Source organism: Bombyx mori, chromosome 9 (genome assembly GCF_030269925.1).
Source record: "Bombyx mori chromosome 9, ASM3026992v2".
In the NCBI taxonomy this organism is placed as follows: domain Eukaryota; kingdom Metazoa; phylum Arthropoda; class Insecta; order Lepidoptera; family Bombycidae; genus Bombyx; species Bombyx mori.
Window position 1 is genome coordinate 11,207,075 of NC_085115.1, and position 19,711 is coordinate 11,226,785.

The window sequence follows — 19,711 nt, forward strand, 5'->3', positions numbered from 1 at the left end:
TGAGTGTTGGACTCCCTAATAATAATGACAATAAATAATAATGTTCATTTTAAATGCCCAGCGAAACGGGCGAGTACGGCTAGTCGTGTATAAACGTGTTTGAAGCTCACTCATCATAGTGCCTCGCAGGCTGTCATGCTGACTCAGTGTCAACGACTTCATCAGCAACGGATGTGGCACCGGGGCTTCATCCATAATAACGATTGTTTTCTTTGGTACTTCTACTTCAGGTGGTTTAAATGGTTCCTTGTTCTCTATTTTAGATTTGTCATCTTCACAGCTGGATACACTTAGAGCAATGGACACGTCGTCTTGGGACCTACAAAAAAACGACACAAAGAGTTAAGCAGATAGATAGGAGACACCTGCTAAATGTTGACTCAAAAGTACCTTTATTTTTACTGGTGGTAGGACCTCTTGAGAGTCCGCGCGGTTAGGTACCACCGCCCTGCCTATTTCTGCCGTGAAGCAGTAATGCGTTTCGGTTTGAAAGGTAGGGCAGCCGTTGTAACTATACTTGTGACCTTACAACTTATATCTCATGGCGCATTAACGTTGTAGATGTCTATGGGCTCCAGTAACCACTTAACACCAGGTGGGCTGTGAGCTCGTCCATCCATCTAAGAAAAAATATATATTTATGTACTTTAAAATGTGGTATAGCTATACGAAGTCAAAGCCCACTTGGCATTATAACGTGAATTTGAAAACTCTACTTTAATAATTGAGGCCGAAGTATCAATCTTTACTGTTCTAATCTTCAACCCGGAACATTTGACAATTTACGATAGAAATAGGCAGGACGTTGGTACTTACCCGTACTGGATTACACCAGATCAGGATAATTTCAATTAAATTAGACTAACGTCCTTGAACCAGATATCAAATTGCTTCATTGCAGACATAGCACCCACAATTTACCTTTTTTGATTGCTTATATGGGTGAACGAGCTCACAGCCCACCTGGTGTTAAGTGGTTACTGGAGCCCATAGATATCTACAACGTAAGTGCGCCACCCGCCTTGAGATATGAGTTCTAAAGTCTCATTATAGGCACAACGTCTGCCCCACCCTTGAAACCGAAACGAATTACTGCTTCACGGCAGATATAGGCGGGGTCGTGGTACCTACCCGTGCGGACTCACAAGAGGTCCTACCACCAGTAATATATGTGATTACTGAAAAATGATTGAGGATTTCTAATATTCTCTACCTGGCAGCCATAGCTTCTCCAGCAGCGTGGCTCTGCCAAGCGCTGCTGTTACCAAAGTGACTCGCCTCACTCTTGCACGAGGGACTAGATTCTTTGCTCGAACTAATGGTCGTCGGAGACAGCACTCCGCTAGATGATTTCACGAACGAGTTCTGAATTGATGTGAAGAAATTTGGTTAAATTGAGATGAAAATGAATCAATGAATGAATGAATCAAGCAAAGGCTTGATAATTAATGCTAATTATTAATTAAGTAAATGCTTGTTAATTTAGAGCAGACATTTTATTTTCGGTCAAGCGGCTTTAAATAAGCCTTGCCTTATTAATTTATGCTACAGAGATAGGCTCGCGACTTACACGGCGTTAAGTGGTTTCCGGAGCCGGATAAATATTACACGTGAAGACCACCACCCATTTTGAGACATGGATTGTGTAACAACTGTCCCATTCTTCAAACCGGAACACATGACTGTTTCGCGGCACAAATAGGATGGTGGTACTGTTAAGGGGTGGATCCAGGAGCTCTTTTAAAAAAATGACACTGTGACTGCATTGAGTTTATTTTATAAAAGGAATAGTACAAACGATGTGTGTTTCCGCTTCTCAAGCCAAATCTGTTCTGCCGCGCTTTAGTAATAAATCGTCTTTACATAGAGACGATGCATTCAAGAATGCCTTAGTCTGCATTATTATTTATATTGCTTTATTATTGAGGGGCATATGTAACAGTACCTGCTCATGGGGCTCACGGTACGCCCTACCATTATTAAATGCCGGTCGGCGATAGCAATGTGATGGCATAATAGTCAGAGCCCGCTGAAGCTCATTTTTGAATAGGGTTGTGCTATTATGGGACGATGGTATCGGCATCAATAAACCGGTAGAAGACGCGATGGCTCAACGCGATTTGAAACATTTAGTCGAAATCTCAATTACACTTCACAGGCATATGCGGTAAAATACGAGAACGTTTAAGTAACTGACCTGTTTATTCAATTTTTCGGGCTGGGCCCTATCACGAACAAACTTTTCCTCCTCTAAGCTTGTCTGTATTGTACTTGGTCTGGTTCTATTCCTGTATCTATCCAGAGTTGACATATGGGAGTTCTGCGTTTGCTCAAATTCCGGTATCTGAATAGGCTTGGGTAGTATTGGCGAAGGCGGGTCGTAGATTGGAGCCGGTGCTTCATAATCTGGCGAGGGCTCACTATCGAAGGAACTGGGTAGCTTTGGAAGAGGGATTACTGCGTGGCCCGTAACTACTGCGTCATCTGGAATATTTAAAAGACTGAAATGATGATTGCTGTTAAGATTTCTAATTAAATGTCTAGTTAATTTTCAATTAAATTTAATATTGTAAAAGTTATTTTTGAAAGGTCAAATCACTCTGCAGTTCGTTTAGTCTGGTAAAACTTATAGAAGCAGAGCTTTTCGTTGCGTGGTATTTAACACTTACCCATAATATCAAGATCGGCGACTTGCAACTCTCGTAGATGGAAGGTATGTGATCCTCTCATCACCATCTCCAAGTTCCGAGGTCTGCGGCGCGCATGCGGTGATTCGCAGCCCGCGGGTCCTTCACCTCCGGTCCATACACCCGAATCAGTTGAAATCGCTGAGCCCGCACCTGGTAGTTGTTTTTAATATGAAGAAAGCCGCTTTTTTTTGGAGGAAAAAGTCGGTCTTTTCCACAGGCTTTGGGGACGGGAAGTTGGGCATGTCGGACTTGAATCGACTAAAACCTCTTAGCTCTCATTGAGCCGTGTTCGAGCCTTGGATGAGGAAGAAGTCGTCCAATTCAGAGTAGGGGCAAGAAGACGCGTTTCGCGCGGTGTGCATTTTCACCGTCACTTTGCCCCAGAGGAAAGCTACCAATCAAACCTATGATTTATAGTGGCAAGTTATTTTCAGAATAGATGATTCCAATCTGACCAAACTCATGCAATCTACACACGAGATTGAAACCAAAGGCTGACTACCGATAGCTCGTTGGAAGACTGTTCCTTTGTAATATTAAATGTTACTCTCTCCTCCTGCTCGCGTCGTTTCCTCACCGCTGACGGTCGTGACCATCATGTTTAGACAGGATTTTACTTTTTGTTATGTGTTTGCATTGCTAAAAGGTATACAAAAAACGTTTTTTGAAAATGGATTTGATTTAATTTTTTCTAGGATCCTAAAACTAAGAATACAATGCGATACAAGTCCTATTCATTCAGTTTTAATTATATCCGTGCAACTTACGAACTAACTTATCAAAATAAATCAATGTCAACGTACATATTTTATTATTATATTTACGGTCGGTGAAAGAAAGAACGACGGTATTAATATAAGTTAATAAATTGCATATATCTGGAGGTCTGTTATTCAGAATTCGGATTCCTGCTACATGCTTAATATCAGTTTCCCTACCTATTCGCTGTAGCCTATGAAGTTATTCCAGCTACGCCCGGCGGGGTAAGTAAGCTCACGGGCTCAACTTGAGAGAATTTGCTAACACTAGCCTTAGCACGAGCAATGCCTCGCAGAATATACCACCGGATCGGAATCGCGACCCACTGAGAAGACCCGGCCAGAATTCTTAGTGGGCTGTGTCTATGGTTTACTTCGCTTTTCGAACTCTTCGTCATAATAGACAAATTCGACGAGGACGGTGACCGCTGCTTGAAGAGCCTAAAAGCACCTAATATCCGTAGTAACAATAGTGCCCGATACTTTGTGATTTGTATTAGCAAGCCCTTACGAGTGGGTGCTATAATTTATTCTCTGGTGCGTTCCACTTTGAATTTTTTTTATTATTTGCTCTATATATACCTACGTGAAAGAACGACTGAGATCTTAAACAGTTTGAGGAGCCAACGGACATATACATGATTTGCCTAGAGAGACGAGATCGAAGTAAAATTAAAATGGATCACACATCGTAACGAAGACACTGGGATTCGTCGTTTCAATTTGAAAGCTATTCCTTGGATTATGAAAGAGAGGAAGACATAACGGCGAATGAAAGTTGCGCCGGTCAGTCATACTGTTAGAATAATTACTTTTTCACCGATATGCAGTTCCAAACAGTAACAATACACGTTTTATACGTAACAGTTATTCAACATATAAAGAAATGTAATGTGGAAACGCACATTCAGTTTTTAATAAGAAAAAAATAAAAAAATACGTACATATACATTATTGCAATGAATTAAGGTAATAAAATGGAATTTTTACGATTTAATAAATTGTATAAATTATTGCCACCTACCTTCTCTCCATCCATCAGTAGTGTTCGATTTCCTTGTATTATTTACCACCTGAAATTAACGAAACAAATACTGCAATTAGAAAATTCACTTTCACTGCACTTGCGAATAAAACTACAAGTAAAATCTCGACCATTTCGTGGATAATTCATCTGGATTTTCATAAAATGCAATGAAAAATCACGTAAACATACGTCCGGTGCTCTTTACGTTACGATCATAGATATTCAAATGTCTCGTAGTTGCGACATGCGACAGTTGTGCCATTTAAAAATACATGTGGCTAAACGCAATCAAAAATTACCGGACATATCTCGAGATAGCTGTAACTAAATTTCGTTCACTGAACCAACATTTATTCTTTAAAAAAGTGAAATTGCACTTAAATTTTTTAAGTTTCAACAGCGCGTAATGAATTGTTGTATACTATACGTACGTCATTTCACGGTCTCTAACGAAGGGGAAATGGACGAAGCAATTAATTTTGCTTTTTAATTAAACACCGAGGTGGTGTTTAAAGAAACGCATTCTTTCGAAATCATTCTTTTAAAATGTAAATGATCTTACCTATGAAAGAACAAAATATTCGAAATTTTATTGCTTTCACTAAATTCATGTAGAAATTTGTAATTTGCACTTCAGTTTAAATATGATAATTAAGACTGTTAATTTCAAATATTTCATAAAACAACAGTGTGCTAAATAGTTTGGTTGCGATGTTACAGTATTTTGCTGTCATTTATTAAATGTAAGTTTTAATATTTATGAATCGAATCTACAAATTTAAATACCATTTAAAAATAAAATGTTCACACTTTTGCCCCCACTGTTGTATCCCAATATTAGACAAATATGATTATTTCTATAGCTGATTAAGTGATTGCTGTTTATTAATCCCAGTTTTAGAGACATGATATTTAGTGGACTTGTTATGTCAGTGTATAGCGTATAAAACTTGGGATCAATAGCCGTAATATTGACGGTTGCGTATCCCAATCATTGGGAAAAAGACTTTTAATAATATTAAGGTAGCTTAACTATATCGCTCCACCTTTGGGAGCAAATACATACAATACTTTATTTAATTTTATTACAACAAGGCCACTGCACAGTCAATACTATCATTATTGATACATCACGATTTTAAATCAGTAATAGAAAATACATTTCCTTGTTATTTATTTATTTTTAATATTTAAAATCTTTAATAATATTATATATATTTTGTTATCATGTATGTCGCTGTTAGTGAGATGCACTCTGCAGCGATATTTTCGTCAAACAACCGGCTAGTTTCTTAAACAGCACTACCGAAATAGATCAACGTGACCTATTTTCCGTTTTAAACTCGAAAAATGTTTTATTTTCACAACGTTAAAGTTCATATCTGTTTACGAAAAGGATTCTATAATTTTATGTAACTTCACCGAAAAGTTTTGCAACATATGAACAGGAAATGTAACGAAATGTCATATTATCGACATTTGTGATACTTTCGTCGGAATAATGTTGGAATTTTAAAATTCTTAGAAGAAGTTTTTAGCTATGAAACTAAACAATTCTCCGTAATCTACATTAATTTTATAATTCTTAGTAATTCACTTGATTTATATACACTATTGTTTCTTAAAATCGCTTATTGGAAATTATTTGTGATCATGTATCGTCTTATATAATCTTATTTTTACCGTAAATCTATTTACTTTAAAAAGTGCATATTTCCAAAATGTACAATAAACAACACGACGTACTATCAATATATAATATGTCATACTATCAATAATCATTAAGTCGCGCCGTACTATCGATAAATAATACGTCGTACGTACTATCAATAAAAAAGGCTTTTTTATTTATTTATTTTTTATTGCCTTTGTAGGCAGACGAGCATACGGCCCACCTGATAGTAAGTGGTCACCGTCGCTCATGGACGTCAGCAATGGCAGGGGCAGAGCCAAGCCGTTGCCTACCGTTTAATACTCTCCACAAGCCTCGTTTGAAGAAGGACATGTCATAGCCCTCGGGAACATAGCCGGATGGTACGTGGCAAAAAGATCTCTGGAAACGCACTGTGGATAAACGTAGTGGCTCCAGGTAGTATGGATGAACTCTACTCCGGTGGCGGGCGGTGCGATGGTAAAAACGAGATGTCGGTATCATCTCGAACAATTCCTCAGAGCACTACGTACTCCCATCATCGTTTTGTGACTATGGGTTGCTTAAATTTTGTTTTCTAATCTTGCGATTACTCTGCAGGCCTACATCGACTATCAAACATTACATTAGTACAAACTTTAATTGTATGTCGAGTAATTTAACTTGATATTCAACTACTTATCTCACGAAAGTTTTCATCATTGAACATTTGGTGCGAAAAAGAAATTTACATTTCACACATAGGCAGTGTCTCGTCTTCCCCATGGAACATGCGGTACAAAATACAGAGGGAACCGAAGTCCCTCCGCAGACCCAGAGATTCCAAACGATCCGTGAGAATGGGATTATCGACAATCCTGTTACTAATCAATTTAAGCAACATTTTACCTGTTTAGTGGCCTTAGCGTCGATATTTTTGACAGCCGGATACTGGGGTCTCGGAAGTTGGTTTGTTTGGAATGTGTATTTCCCGGGAGGTTGTGTCTTCGGAGGTGTAGCACGCACGCCTGTCGCATCGGCTTTAGTTTGACCAGCCTGGGATTGATGAGAATGGTTTTTGTGGTGAACTGTAGTACTTATAAGTACTCGTATTTGAAGCAAGATAGCATTTTTAATCGAAACTAATAATATTACTGTTAGTAAAACGTCTTGTGTGTTACTGGTGATAGGACGTCTTCTGAGTCCTCACGGGTAGGCACCACCACCCTGCCTATTCTTGCCGTGAAGCATTAATGCGTTTCGGTTTGAAGGGTGGGGCAGCCGTTGTAACTATATTGAGACTTTAGAACTTATATCTCAAGGTGTGTGGCGTATTTACGTTGTAGATGTCCATGGGCTCCAGTAATTAACACCAGGTGGGCTGTGAGCTTGTCCACGCATCTAAGCAATAAAAAAGGACGTCTTCTGAGTCCTCACGGGTAGGCACGACCACCCTGCCTATTCCTGCCGTGAAGCATTAATGGGTTTCGGTTTGAAGGGTGGGGCAGCCGTTGTACTGTAAAAACTGAAATCTTAGAACTCATATCTCAAGGTAGGTGGCGGCATTTACGTTGTAGATGTCTATGGGCTCTCACACCCATCTAAGGAAGAAAATCCAATAGTAAGTACCCATTCATTTAGATTGTCAAATCTGTATCGCGTATATTTCAGGCTGTAGGAGGTTAGATTGAGATAAAAGGTTACAAATATCACATAAATTTTACTTAAAAATACATCTCTACAAAACAATGTCAATAATAATGCAATTAAATTTTTCGATTATACACATTATTTATAGATAACATTCATATTGGTATTGGTGCCATGATTTACTCAAACAAATAAATTTCCTTGAAATAAATCAAAGTTTACATAACACGTCTGTCATCGGGAGCCTATTAAAATAAGTGAAAGTTGTCGAGGTTTTTCAAAAACATTATTTCCGAGTCAGTTCTTTGGCAAAAATATGATGAAGAGTTTTACCTGGGGAGCGTATTGTTGCGACTGGTAAGTTAATATAACTGTTTGCTTGGTGACGGCCTTCGGTAGACCAGCCGCCCCTACTATGTTGGTGACGCCTCCTGATGACACTTGCGTAGCGACGAGAGGTAGCTGGTGATAATTACTCGTGATTTTCTTATCTGAAAATTAAATTATAGCAGTATATCGTAAACAGCTTTTTCCATTACGGGCATTTTAACTTCATACTCTTTGATTCGTCAACAAAAAGACTTTGATTTCTAAAGAAATAGTTATTGACGATTTCTCGTGAAGATTTTTTAAACTTAATCATAACTATATTTTTATTTATTTTTTATTCTCCACCATATCCCACTAGGTGGGGTCGGTACAGCGAATTTTTCTATTCCATTCTCTTCTATCAGCCGTCATCTCAACACTCACTCTTCTCTTTCTCATATCGTCAGTCACACACTCCATCCATGTCTTCTAGGGTCGACCCCTTCCCCCTCTACCTTGCACTACCATTTCCATACATCTCCTAGTCACATGCATCTCCTCTCTACGCATCACATGTCCATACCACGCTAACCGTACGCTATTTAATTTGTTAATTACCGGGGCTACTTTCACACTTCCTCTGATATACTCATTCCTTATCTTGTCCATTCTTGTCACTCCACACATCCATCTCCACATTCACATCTCTCTTTCATGCTTTACTTTCGTCGCCCAACATTCAGTGTGCTTAGTGCGAGTTTTTTTTTTTTTTAACGTTCTGGATAGCGTAAAAGTTAGCTCATATTTGTATGGAATGGGATCGTTTGCGTACGTTTGCCGCTAGGGGCGCTGTTCCAACTGCATACAAAATTGGGTTAACTTTTACGCTATCGAGAACATTAAAAAACTCGCACTAAGCACACAGATCCATACAATATAAGTTTAATATAATCGTAAGTAAAGCAACATGCGTGTTCCATTAATTTTACGTTTTGTTTTTGTTATATTTTAATTTGTTATCTGGAATCAGCACAATGCGCTATAAGCAGATGTGGCAATCCGAGTGTGTCCTCCAGTGAAAGCAACTCCTCAGTATGTCATAATATACATTTATTATACAACATCCTTTCATTTTAGTCGTTTAGCAAAACAAAAAACGTTTAGGCGCCATGTTTTATGTTGAACAGTTGTAAAGACAAAACTAATATGCCCAATTTCTAGTCAAATATTCGCTTACTTTTTTTATTTATTGCTTAGATGGTTGGACGAGCTCACAGCCCACCTGGCGTTAAGTGGTTATCGGAGCCCATAAACATTTACAACGTAAATGCGCCACCCACCTTGAGATATAAGTTCCAAGGTCTCAGTATAGTTACAACGGCTGCCCCGCCCTTCACTTGCTTAATCTGGTTCATAGTATACCTTTAACTAAATTATAATATTGTCATATATATTTACTAGCGACCCGCCCTCGCTTCGCTTCGGAAACTGTAATTTATTATTGAGTTCTCTACTATTTAATGGATGTTATTATACATATAAACCTTTCTCTTCAATCACTCTATCTATTAAAAAAAATCGCATCAAAATCCGTTGCGTTGTTTTAAAGATTTAAGCATACATAGGGACAGACAGATATAGGGACAGAGAAAGCGACTTTGTTTTAAACTATGTAGTGATGATACCCACAACTGCAAAGCTTAAAATCGATTTCAACAATTTGATTGAGATATATCAAAAACTCTTCTAACCAAGTGCGTTGTTGTTGAGTGCCGTATCCTTGTCGTTCGGGGCTTCAAACGCTTGCTCGGCTGCAAGGGTTAAATCGCCCACCTTCGCCGTCTTCGCGTGCGACTGTCTGAAACCGAACCTGAACAAAGTGATGTGTCGTGTCAATCATACTTCAACTATTATATGTACTAGTGGTCCCCGCAGTAGTCGACATTCGACTATAATTAATTGAAATTAAAAGTTTGAACGTTATTATGGTTCTATTGTCATAGACTCTATACTTCTATAATCACAGATTTCGCCAAGATTACACTATAGACAAATAAACAATATTAACCTATTCTTAATTTGATCACAGACTAACAGAGCAACAAAAGTTTGACAATAAACAGAGTATTCATATGCATGTGTGTCAAATACATGGTAGTGTGTGTAACGTTTTTTTATTGATTTAATGTATTATTAATGCATAATTTAAAAAAAAATACCATTCGGCACTCCTTCGCTATATTCTCAATAAGTGTGGGAAATTTCATACTCCTCCGTCCGCAATTTTCGTAAAAAGGGATACAAAGTTTTTGCTTCACGTATTAATATATTATGTATGTATATGTATATTTGATTGTGTATATAAAATATGTATAATTGTATATATAGACTTTTTTTGTGTATATTTGTAACTTAATATAAATTTCATTGCTCCTCCATTTACCTACTCTGCGCTACCTTTGGTCGACTGGTAGAGAATGCCTTAGGTATTAACTCCGCCAATGTAAATTTTACATGAAGTGTAATCCCTAATGGGATAATGCAGATTTAAAGTATTTATTTATTTATTACGATGTTAATACATCGTCATCCATCTTGAAACACGAAAGATAGACTGAATTGTATGTCCCGTCTGCGCGTAGTTGGAATATCTCCTTAAAGTACCAGCAAATAGGAATTTTTTGGAACGAAGTTCCTTATGGGACGTTGCGGAGGGGTAACCGGGAAAAAACGTCCGTAACGTAAGTGTTTATTATTTATATTTTGGCCAAGCGCCATCTGTTGATAGCAGCAAGAACTACGCAATCCTTTATTTGGTCGGGATTTCAATACAGTTTCTTTGGTTAGTAATAGGTGGCTCTATACTATATTTCATGAAACTTTTGGAATTGATTCAAAGAATGGGGGTACTAACATTAACAATTATTTATTTTTTTCAATAAAAAAAACCATTATAAAAAATGTATACCCGAATAATTATTTTCTTTATACCTCGAATAGAACTTTAAATTAATATTTTTATAATAAGGAACTTCGCTCCTATCCGGTGTCCCACGACACCACACATCTTTTTTTTTAAAATAAGTATTTTGGCTTTTAAACTCATAACTGCTTCTCGATATAGATGACCAGACTTACTTACTGCTATCCTGAGATACGATATGTAGACGGTAAGGGTTAAGTGTGCGCTTATTCACTTACATACGTTTTTTTTGTATTACCTACTTATCAGTGGTATGTACGCTTAAACAGCGGTCGATGTTGGAGATGTAAAATTCATTGTAACGCCTATCATTAAATGTTAGCAACAGACTTTATTGCGGGTACGAAATGATCAGGCGTTTAGAATTGAATCTCTTTTCTGTTTTTGTTTTCATTATCTTATATCTTTAAACGAGCAATTCTTGTATATAAATATATATATATATATATAATCTGAATCTCGAAAACGGCTCCAACGATTTTCATAAAATTTGGTATGCAGGGGGTTTCGGGGGCGATAAATCAATCTAGCTACGATTTATTTTCGTGTTTTCAATAATCAACTTTATCGATAATTTTGATTTTTTTCTTTAAATAACCAGTTCTTATTTTTTTATTATTCTGTCAGTAAGATCGAAAAATATTATTCATATTTCATCATTTTATCAAAATGTAATTCGTATTTAAATATAATTTCTAAAAAACACAATTTATCAAAAAAAAAATATCTTCATCGTCAAAATCATTATCTAGTTACCTTTATATGAGACTAATTTGAAATATATAAAAAAAAAGCGATGATTTTAATCGTGAAGGTTTTAGAGATATGTGTTTTTGTAATATAACTATGTTTTTGAGAAAGCTACCTGTTGGTACGTAGTGGTTGGCCAGCGGTCTCCTTGCGGGGTCTCGCAAGTGGAGTAGACCTGCCCGACAGAACATCATCTCCGCGCAAATCTTCTGTTGAACCTGTTAGCAAAATAAACTTCAAAAATATCTACTAGTAATACCTGTTATCGAATTATTTCGCAGGTCTGTTTAAAATGTATCTGCATAATCACGGTATAGGGATATTTCCTGAATACAACTCCCAAGCTGATTGCTCATATCTTTATTGCTCATATATATATGTTAATGGGCATCGGCAATGCTAAAGCAAATGCATATCTACGCCGCCATTACCTGTTACCAAGTGGTCGTTTGACGCTTTTTACTAAATGCCTCAATTAGTTTAGAAACTTCTGAATAGTCGTCTATTATGCCAAGAGTTAGAATGGTAACATTGTAAACATGCAACTGTATTATTTATTGGACACAAAGCTACCGTAAAGTGCCCACAAAACAGTACTAAGCATTCTAGTCACGGGAAAAGATCATGTGCGAACGCATTGATTGATTACGAATAAACAAACATGCAATTTTTAATTACACTAGATGGGTTCTATCGTAGTAATTCAATATTAATACTTGACCGCAAAATAGTACAAGTAATCACACAACTTCTATTTTCATCTACATTGGACAGCTGTGACAGCTGATGTATCAGCTTGCATCGTTTAAAGAAAAGCTTCCGTTTATTTTTCCAATAAAAAAAAGCTATCTTATTGCGTAGTTGGGTTAGAAAGCTCACGGCCATTTGTAAAGTGGTCAACGAAGCCCATCACATCATATCACAACCTTCCATCTTGAGACATGAGGCCGGAATTTCAGCTATACTGAAAAACGGATATCCCCCACCCTTCAAGCCTGAGCGCATGACTGATTTGCTGCAGAAACACCAAAGACGAAGAAAGGTGGTACATACCCGTGCGGCCATACAATTCCTACAACATATCTATCCATGTGGCTATGAAATAAAAGAGAAGTCAGACATTTCCTTATAAGTATACTTCTCAGACATTCAACATTTCCATTATCGATCGGACCAGACCCAGACGACGCTAAACATAAATGCTTTTATAGTCGAGCACGAGACACGCTGTGAGGCAAACGACTTCTAGATTAACTAGAATGTATGCTGCTGTATTTTGTCTAAATTCTTTAAAAGAGCCAACAGTAGCCTAATAACAGTGGACCAGTACTAAAATTTTTTTATGAGATTGAAACAAAAGTGAAAAAATTATTGAAATTTCGCACTGTTATTATTAGAACATAAATGAACAGGACGGTCGTGTTAAGCTGCTATAGTTTGCCTAAAGTATCATAGTCACAAACCAGACCATCGCTTTCTTTGAAATTTTAAAGATATCACTTATTCGTAGTTTGAGAAACACTTAAACGCCTAATTATATTAGAATTTAATGAATAAATCCTAAAAATATGCATGTGAAAGTTACAACAAATATAAGAAGGGTTTCAATAAATGTAGGTAATCTATAAACTTTTAAATTAAAAGTGTTTTCTGTAGATTAGAACTACACAAACGACTTCGTACAATCTGAGCTATTAACTATTTAATTCGGCCAGAAAATCATCTAAATAAATAGTAGTCAACGTAAATATGGGTAATGTGTAATATAATAATAATAAATATTATAAAGAGGAAAGATTTGTTTGTTTGTATTGAATAGGCTCCGAAACTACTGAACCGATTTGAAAAATTCTTTCACTGTTTGGAAGCTACACTATTCCCGAGTGACATAGGACATAAACTTTTTTGAATAAAATTAGGGATCCTTACTAATACTCCAATAATGTAACCCAAGGTGTAAAAAAATTACCTAAAATATTCTTTACATCGCGTGCTCTGCGAAAACTATTCATGATAGAATAAAATAATGTACTACGACTTTGTAGAACACATTATTATTTACAAAAAGTGCGACGACAGCATATGTCTAACTATTATAGTTATGCCGTAATTAGTGTTCTTTTAATTAAAAAATAAAACAACGTCAAATATCGTTGAATTTTTTGTTAAAGACTCGAGCGAAGCCGGAGCGGGCCGCTATGTGTAATAAACAGGTGTATGCCTAAATTTTAATAAACGAAAAATAAATGTACTATATAGGTTCATTATAGATTATTGTTGCATTCGATACAGTGTCGAAGCTTTGCTCGCTGTCAACTGGGTCAAGGAGTGCCCATTGATTTTTGTACATAAGTTATTTCTGGATTTAGTGTGTCATTTACAGGTGGCCGCGCTTATGGCCTTATTTGAATAATTTTGTAGTAAGTCCAAAAAAAGAATAAGTAAAGTTAAGCAGGTGTCCTTACAGAACTAAAGGGTTGATACTAATCAATTTGATACTCAACGGCTAGTGTAATAATAAAAATAATTTGTCTGTACTACTACTATTTGTGTAGTGTAGATGGGCACAGCTGAACTTAACAACAAAAACAACAACACTGAACCCTATATTGAAAGCACCAATCAAACTAAAATAATATCTTTTTAATTAAATAAATGTATTCTATGAGACTAAAGGAATTTACGTATTTTATACTGTCGTACTCGTCGTTTTCATTTTATTCAGTCTATTCACAACAAAAACATTAAATGATCTATAAATTAAAATAAACTATTCGTTAAAATGTGAGTGCACGCATGTTAATTTTAATAAGCGCTGAATCAAATGGAATTTGGAATGTTTCAGTTAAAACATTGTAAGGTATGACAAAAAGCCTTTTATTGCTCAACACAATTCAATGAAAAATAGTGAGTCAACTGTTAGAGAGGAAAGGAAGAAAAAATGAGAGATACACTGTCGTAAAAAAAAAACAACTAAATTAACATAACCAACCTCCATTACCGTTCTTGTCGTGTTGTTTCTGCTTGCGTCGCGCGTTGTCGTCAGCGCGAGATGTGCTCGCTGGTCGTCGGCGGAACCCGAAGGAAGTCGCCACGCCGCGAGTGAGCTTACTGTTGCCATTGCCACTGGCGCTTTTGTCGCGTTTCTTTGCACCTTTCGACTCAGAGTGACCCTGTTCGAAAAAAATGTATTTATTATTGGACTAGTTGACCCGGCAGACTTCGTAGTGCCTCAATCGATAAATAAAAGACCTAAACTTTTGTATAAAATAAACTTAAAACAAACAAAAGGAATCCGTCCGACGGGGAACACATTAAAGGAAAAACAAAATTGTTATTTTTATTTAATTCCGAGCATTTTCATATTTATCTACCTTTCAAACCTTCTCTGGACTTCCACAAATAATTCAAGACCACAATTAGCCAAATCGGTCCAGCCGTTCTCGAGTTTTAGCGAGACTACCGAACAGCAATTCATTTTTATATATAGTATAGAAGAATAAGATGTATTCCTAACGAGAGCTCAAAACGGCAGATATCGATTTTTCGAAGTAAATACGTAACTAATACGTATTCACGATTTGCACAAGGTAGGAAGAACACCGTGTAATATATTTCAAACCGTAAAAGAATACTGACTGTCGCATGGCATACTCTGAGCTTTCAAGGCTATTTGTACCACGACTTAGGTTCCAGGTAACACAGTATTTTCACATTGCTGTTGAGTTCTCGACATCGCATACCAAGATGTGTCGCGGTATTTATGGATGAAATCGCATATAGTAACAGATTCTTGTTTGTTTGCTTGTTTTTAAGCGTGGACGTAACCAAATACTGTTTAGTTAGGGCAAGAAACGATTCAGGAATCGTTTTGAATGTGACCTCCTCTGTGTCTTAGTTTGATTTGATCGCCCATTTCCTTGGCACCGATTGTGATATAAAATTATCTGCTATATAAAACTTTAAATTGAAAAATCTTATAGGTATATATTATTTTGGTACCGTAATTCTAACTAGTGGTCGAAATTCTACCATAATTAGTTGAAATTATAAGTTTATAAATTATTATGATTCTGTTGTCAAATACTTCTATAATCACAGATTTCGCCAAGACTACACTTTAGTCAAATATTAATAAAGACAAACAATATTACTCTATTCTCAATTTAACCACAGACTTTAAGCAATAAGAAAAGTTTGACAATAAACAAATAGTATGCATGCGTGTGTGTCAAATACGTGGTAGTGTGTTTAATGTTTTTATTGCTTGATTTAATGACTTTTCATGTATAATTTAAAAAAATATTAACATTCTGCACTACTTCTCTATATTCTCTATCATCTCAGCCTGTCCATTGTCCACTGCTGAACATAGGCCTCTCCAAGTGATCTCCAGTGCGGCCGGTCCGTTGCCACCTGCATCCAACGTGACCCAGCGGTTCTTACCAGGTCGTCGGTCCATCTCGTAGGTGGCCGTCCCACACTGCGCTTGCCAGTACGTGGTCTCCACTCGAGGATCTTTCCGCCCCATCGGCCGTCCGATCTTCGCGCTATGTGGCCTGCCCACTGCCACTTCAGCGTGCTAATGCTACGGGCTATGTCAGTAACTTTGGTTCTTCTACGGATCTCCTCATTTCTGATTCGGTCCCGTAGAGAAATACCAAGCATAGCCCTCTCCATAGCTCGCTGCGCGACACCGAGCTTCCCAAAAAGATCCCTTGTGAAGCACCACGTCTTGGAACCGTAAGTCATCACTGGTAGCACACATTGGTTGTATACCTTTGTCTTAAGGCACTGAGGGATTTTGGATGAGAACACATTTTTTAATTTACCGAACGCTGCCCAGCCGAGTTGGATCCGCCTACTGACCTCTCTCTCGAAGTTGGACTTACCTAATCGGACTGCCTGTCCCAGGTATATATATTCGTCTACAACTTCTAGAGTAGAGTTCCCAACAGTTACTGGGGTGGGCTTAACATGGACATTGAACATGATTTTTGTTTTATCCATATTCATTTTAAGGCCCACTTGTTGGGAAACTCTATTGAGGTCACCGAGCATCTGCCCCAAATCTTCCAGCGACTCAGCCATGACTACTATATCGTCAGCAAATCGAAGGTGTGTGATGATATTCTCTATAAGTGTGGGAAATTTCATATTCCTCCGTCCGCACAATTTTCGTAAAAAGGGGTACAAAGTTTTTGCTTCACGTATCAAAATCTATCTAGTAAAACATATTATAACTAAAATAAGTTGAGTTTAGAAATGAAATTGGTCGATTTATTTGATTCGTACAGCGTTAGCTTGATACATTTTATTCTAAGAATAACTTCTATGTGTCATTGAAATATCAAGGCTCAGAAGACATATAGGCAGACAGAAGACATATATGTATGATATTCGTCCAAGTTCGTTTTAATTCATGTTCAGATTAGGATTTAGCACAAAGCGGATGTCACAGTCACGACACAATGGCATCTATCTGAGTGACGTCATCGGGGTATATTTGGTGTGGTTTAGCAAGTTTCTTCAGCAGTAAGAATTGAAACTAAATACTTACTCAATTCAAAATAATATAGGTACATCTAGTATTCATTACTATCTATTGAAAGTACACTTTCAACATTTATTTTACTGAAAAGCAATTTAGTGGCAAATAAACGGCTTAAATTAATAATTAAAAACTACCTCTCACTAGTATTGAATTTACTCAAATCTTTCTACCTATCTATCTTCCTCTTCTATTCCTCTTGCAATTCCTATCTTGAATATTTCCTACTGGTGGCGGGCTATCTTGAAAACCTTCATGCATTGAGGCCACCATCCTGCCTATTTTTCCACCACCCTACCAAATTCTCCGAAGCGTCTGATCTAGATAAGGGCTATTCAAATTTTAAGAAGATTTCGACGTAATGTGGTATGTGTCTGATTTCCGATAATAACTTAGCCATACGAACTCAACAAAAAAAATTATTCATTCGCTTATTTTTTTATACCTGGTATTAAGTGGTTACCGGGGCCCATAGAGGTCTACAACTTAAATACCGCCACCTACCTTGAGATAAAGTTCTGTGATCTCAGTTTTGAAACTACTAAATTATCTATTACGTTTAATCAAAGCAAATATAATATATGTACGTACTACTCGACTTAAATTACGTGATGTGATGAAAGTATAGCTTAATTATGGTTATTGTTACTCATGTTTATGAATGAATAAATCCTTAATATGAAATCGATTGATTACATATGGTTTATATGCTACAATGGAACTTTGCATAACGATTCGAAATAGTTTCTTCAGAAGTTCCCAAGTTCTTCAAATGGCTGACGCGATAAGAAACCTGCAGTTGTAATGGCTTGTAATAGACAATTAAGGTAAAATAGTTTCAATCAAACAGCATGGGAACCTAGATACATACAATTCACTGAGACCATTCAATTCTGTGTGTTTCTGTACGTAATGGGAGGTGTTTCCAGTTAACAGTTTTATTGTTAGTGTTTCTATAAGACTTATTAGATAAGTGTAGACTGCTTTCACGGATTAGAAGAATGCATTATAATGTTCAAACTTGAACATGAACCTACCAAGAACTGCTGTTATTCCAGTATAGGAATAATCTCAATATTTAAAAATAAAGTGCTACGGATTAAAATGGATCAACGCTCAAAAGCAATGCACAGCTCTCAAAAAATATATCTAATAATTATCAGTTTAAAACTTTTTTTTTTTTAATTGGCATTTTTTGAATTTTTTTAAATTGTATGCGCTCTCAAAAAATACTCCGAAGAAGATAGATCCTAACAATATACTACCTTTTTAGTTTATTAATTAATAAGTTCAACCATGTAAAATAAACCTCTGCTAAATTCATTAAATATTTTTGAAATAGCTTAAGCATTTTTATATCGATTGCGTTCTTGGTATGTTCTAGAAATGTCAGTTAAATTAACGCCATTTAATGTAATATAATATAATCTAACTTATCTTTGCAAATAACTGTCTTCGCGTTATTACTGCGATTTGTTAACAACGTTACAACGAGAGATACAACGTTATAGTTTTTAAAACAAGTGTTGTAATGAAACAGATTTCTTTCGGTAATTACTGTTATGCAAGTATAACTCAGTGGTCATTTAAGTTATTTACTGTTAAGTTATTGCTTAAATAATACACACGCAATGTAACACGTCAAATACATACAAACTTACAGGAAAAATCTGTCGCGGATCATCTCCCAATTAAATATAAATTAATCTTATGCAATGAATGAAATGTAATCAAATCTTAGCTGTATATTTTTTTTAATTTTTAATATTTTTTTTTGATGTTAATGCACTGTCGATTGCACCTATAATTGAGGTGACATCTGCCATGAACTTTTGACAATTATTCAATGTTTTGTATTGATGATCACTTTGTTGGTGCAACTTAATAAATAAATAAATAAATACATGTTCGTTCGTTTAATTGTTCGTGAATTGTGCACATGGTTCATCCGATTGAGTTGAAACCTGGTACAATAGTTCATGGTACTTTATACTATTCCAGTTGATAAACGAAAATAAACAGAACTCTTACATTAATACATTATTATCGGTCTGATTGTTAGTCTGTTCCTCACTGAAGACCTTTTCCAGAAGCGGGTAGATGTCTCAAGTTTGAATTAGTAACAAATACTAAGGTTTACGGTGGAAGAATCATAAAAATCTTCAATATTTTATAACAAGAAACGTTTTAACGCACGGCCAAAAAAAAAATTCCACTTATAAAAATTTATAGGAAATACTATGGAAGGTTACTATGGAGAGGTAAGGATAATCATCTCATATGGATGAAAAGTTGAAAAAGTGTCCAGCTGTATGCTATAAATAACAGTTCAAAAACCTCTCATAATCGCGTTGGTGTAGACA

At 36.4% G+C, this 19,711-nt stretch overlaps 1 protein-coding gene across 11 annotated transcripts in view; it reads right to left on the minus strand.

Annotated features, from left to right (window-relative positions):
• Nucleotides 1-19,711, minus strand: part of LOC101744958 (uncharacterized) — a 100,960-nt gene that overhangs the window by 45,612 nt on the left and 35,637 nt on the right. For 5 of the 11 annotated variants that reach the window (XM_038012739.2, XM_038012744.2, XM_038012736.2 and 2 more), the window contains 10 exons: nucleotides 14,790-14,970; nucleotides 11,913-12,015; nucleotides 9,816-9,934; nucleotides 8,089-8,246; nucleotides 7,015-7,161; nucleotides 4,473-4,521; nucleotides 2,670-2,840; nucleotides 2,198-2,484; nucleotides 1,214-1,365; nucleotides 111-319 (listed from right to left, as the gene is read on the minus strand). In XM_038012739.2, the coding sequence (XP_037868667.1) occupies nucleotides 111-319; nucleotides 1,214-1,365; nucleotides 2,198-2,484; nucleotides 2,670-2,840; nucleotides 4,473-4,521; nucleotides 7,015-7,161; nucleotides 8,089-8,246; nucleotides 9,816-9,934; nucleotides 11,913-12,015; nucleotides 14,790-14,970 (1,576 nt within the window). The remainder of the gene's footprint in view (nucleotides 1-110; nucleotides 320-1,213; nucleotides 1,366-2,197; nucleotides 2,485-2,669; nucleotides 2,841-4,472; nucleotides 4,522-7,014; nucleotides 7,162-8,088; nucleotides 8,247-9,815; nucleotides 9,935-11,912; nucleotides 12,016-14,789; nucleotides 14,971-19,711) is intronic. The other 6 variants (XM_038012741.2, XM_062670155.1, XM_062670154.1 and 3 more) reach the window with 3 other exon arrangements.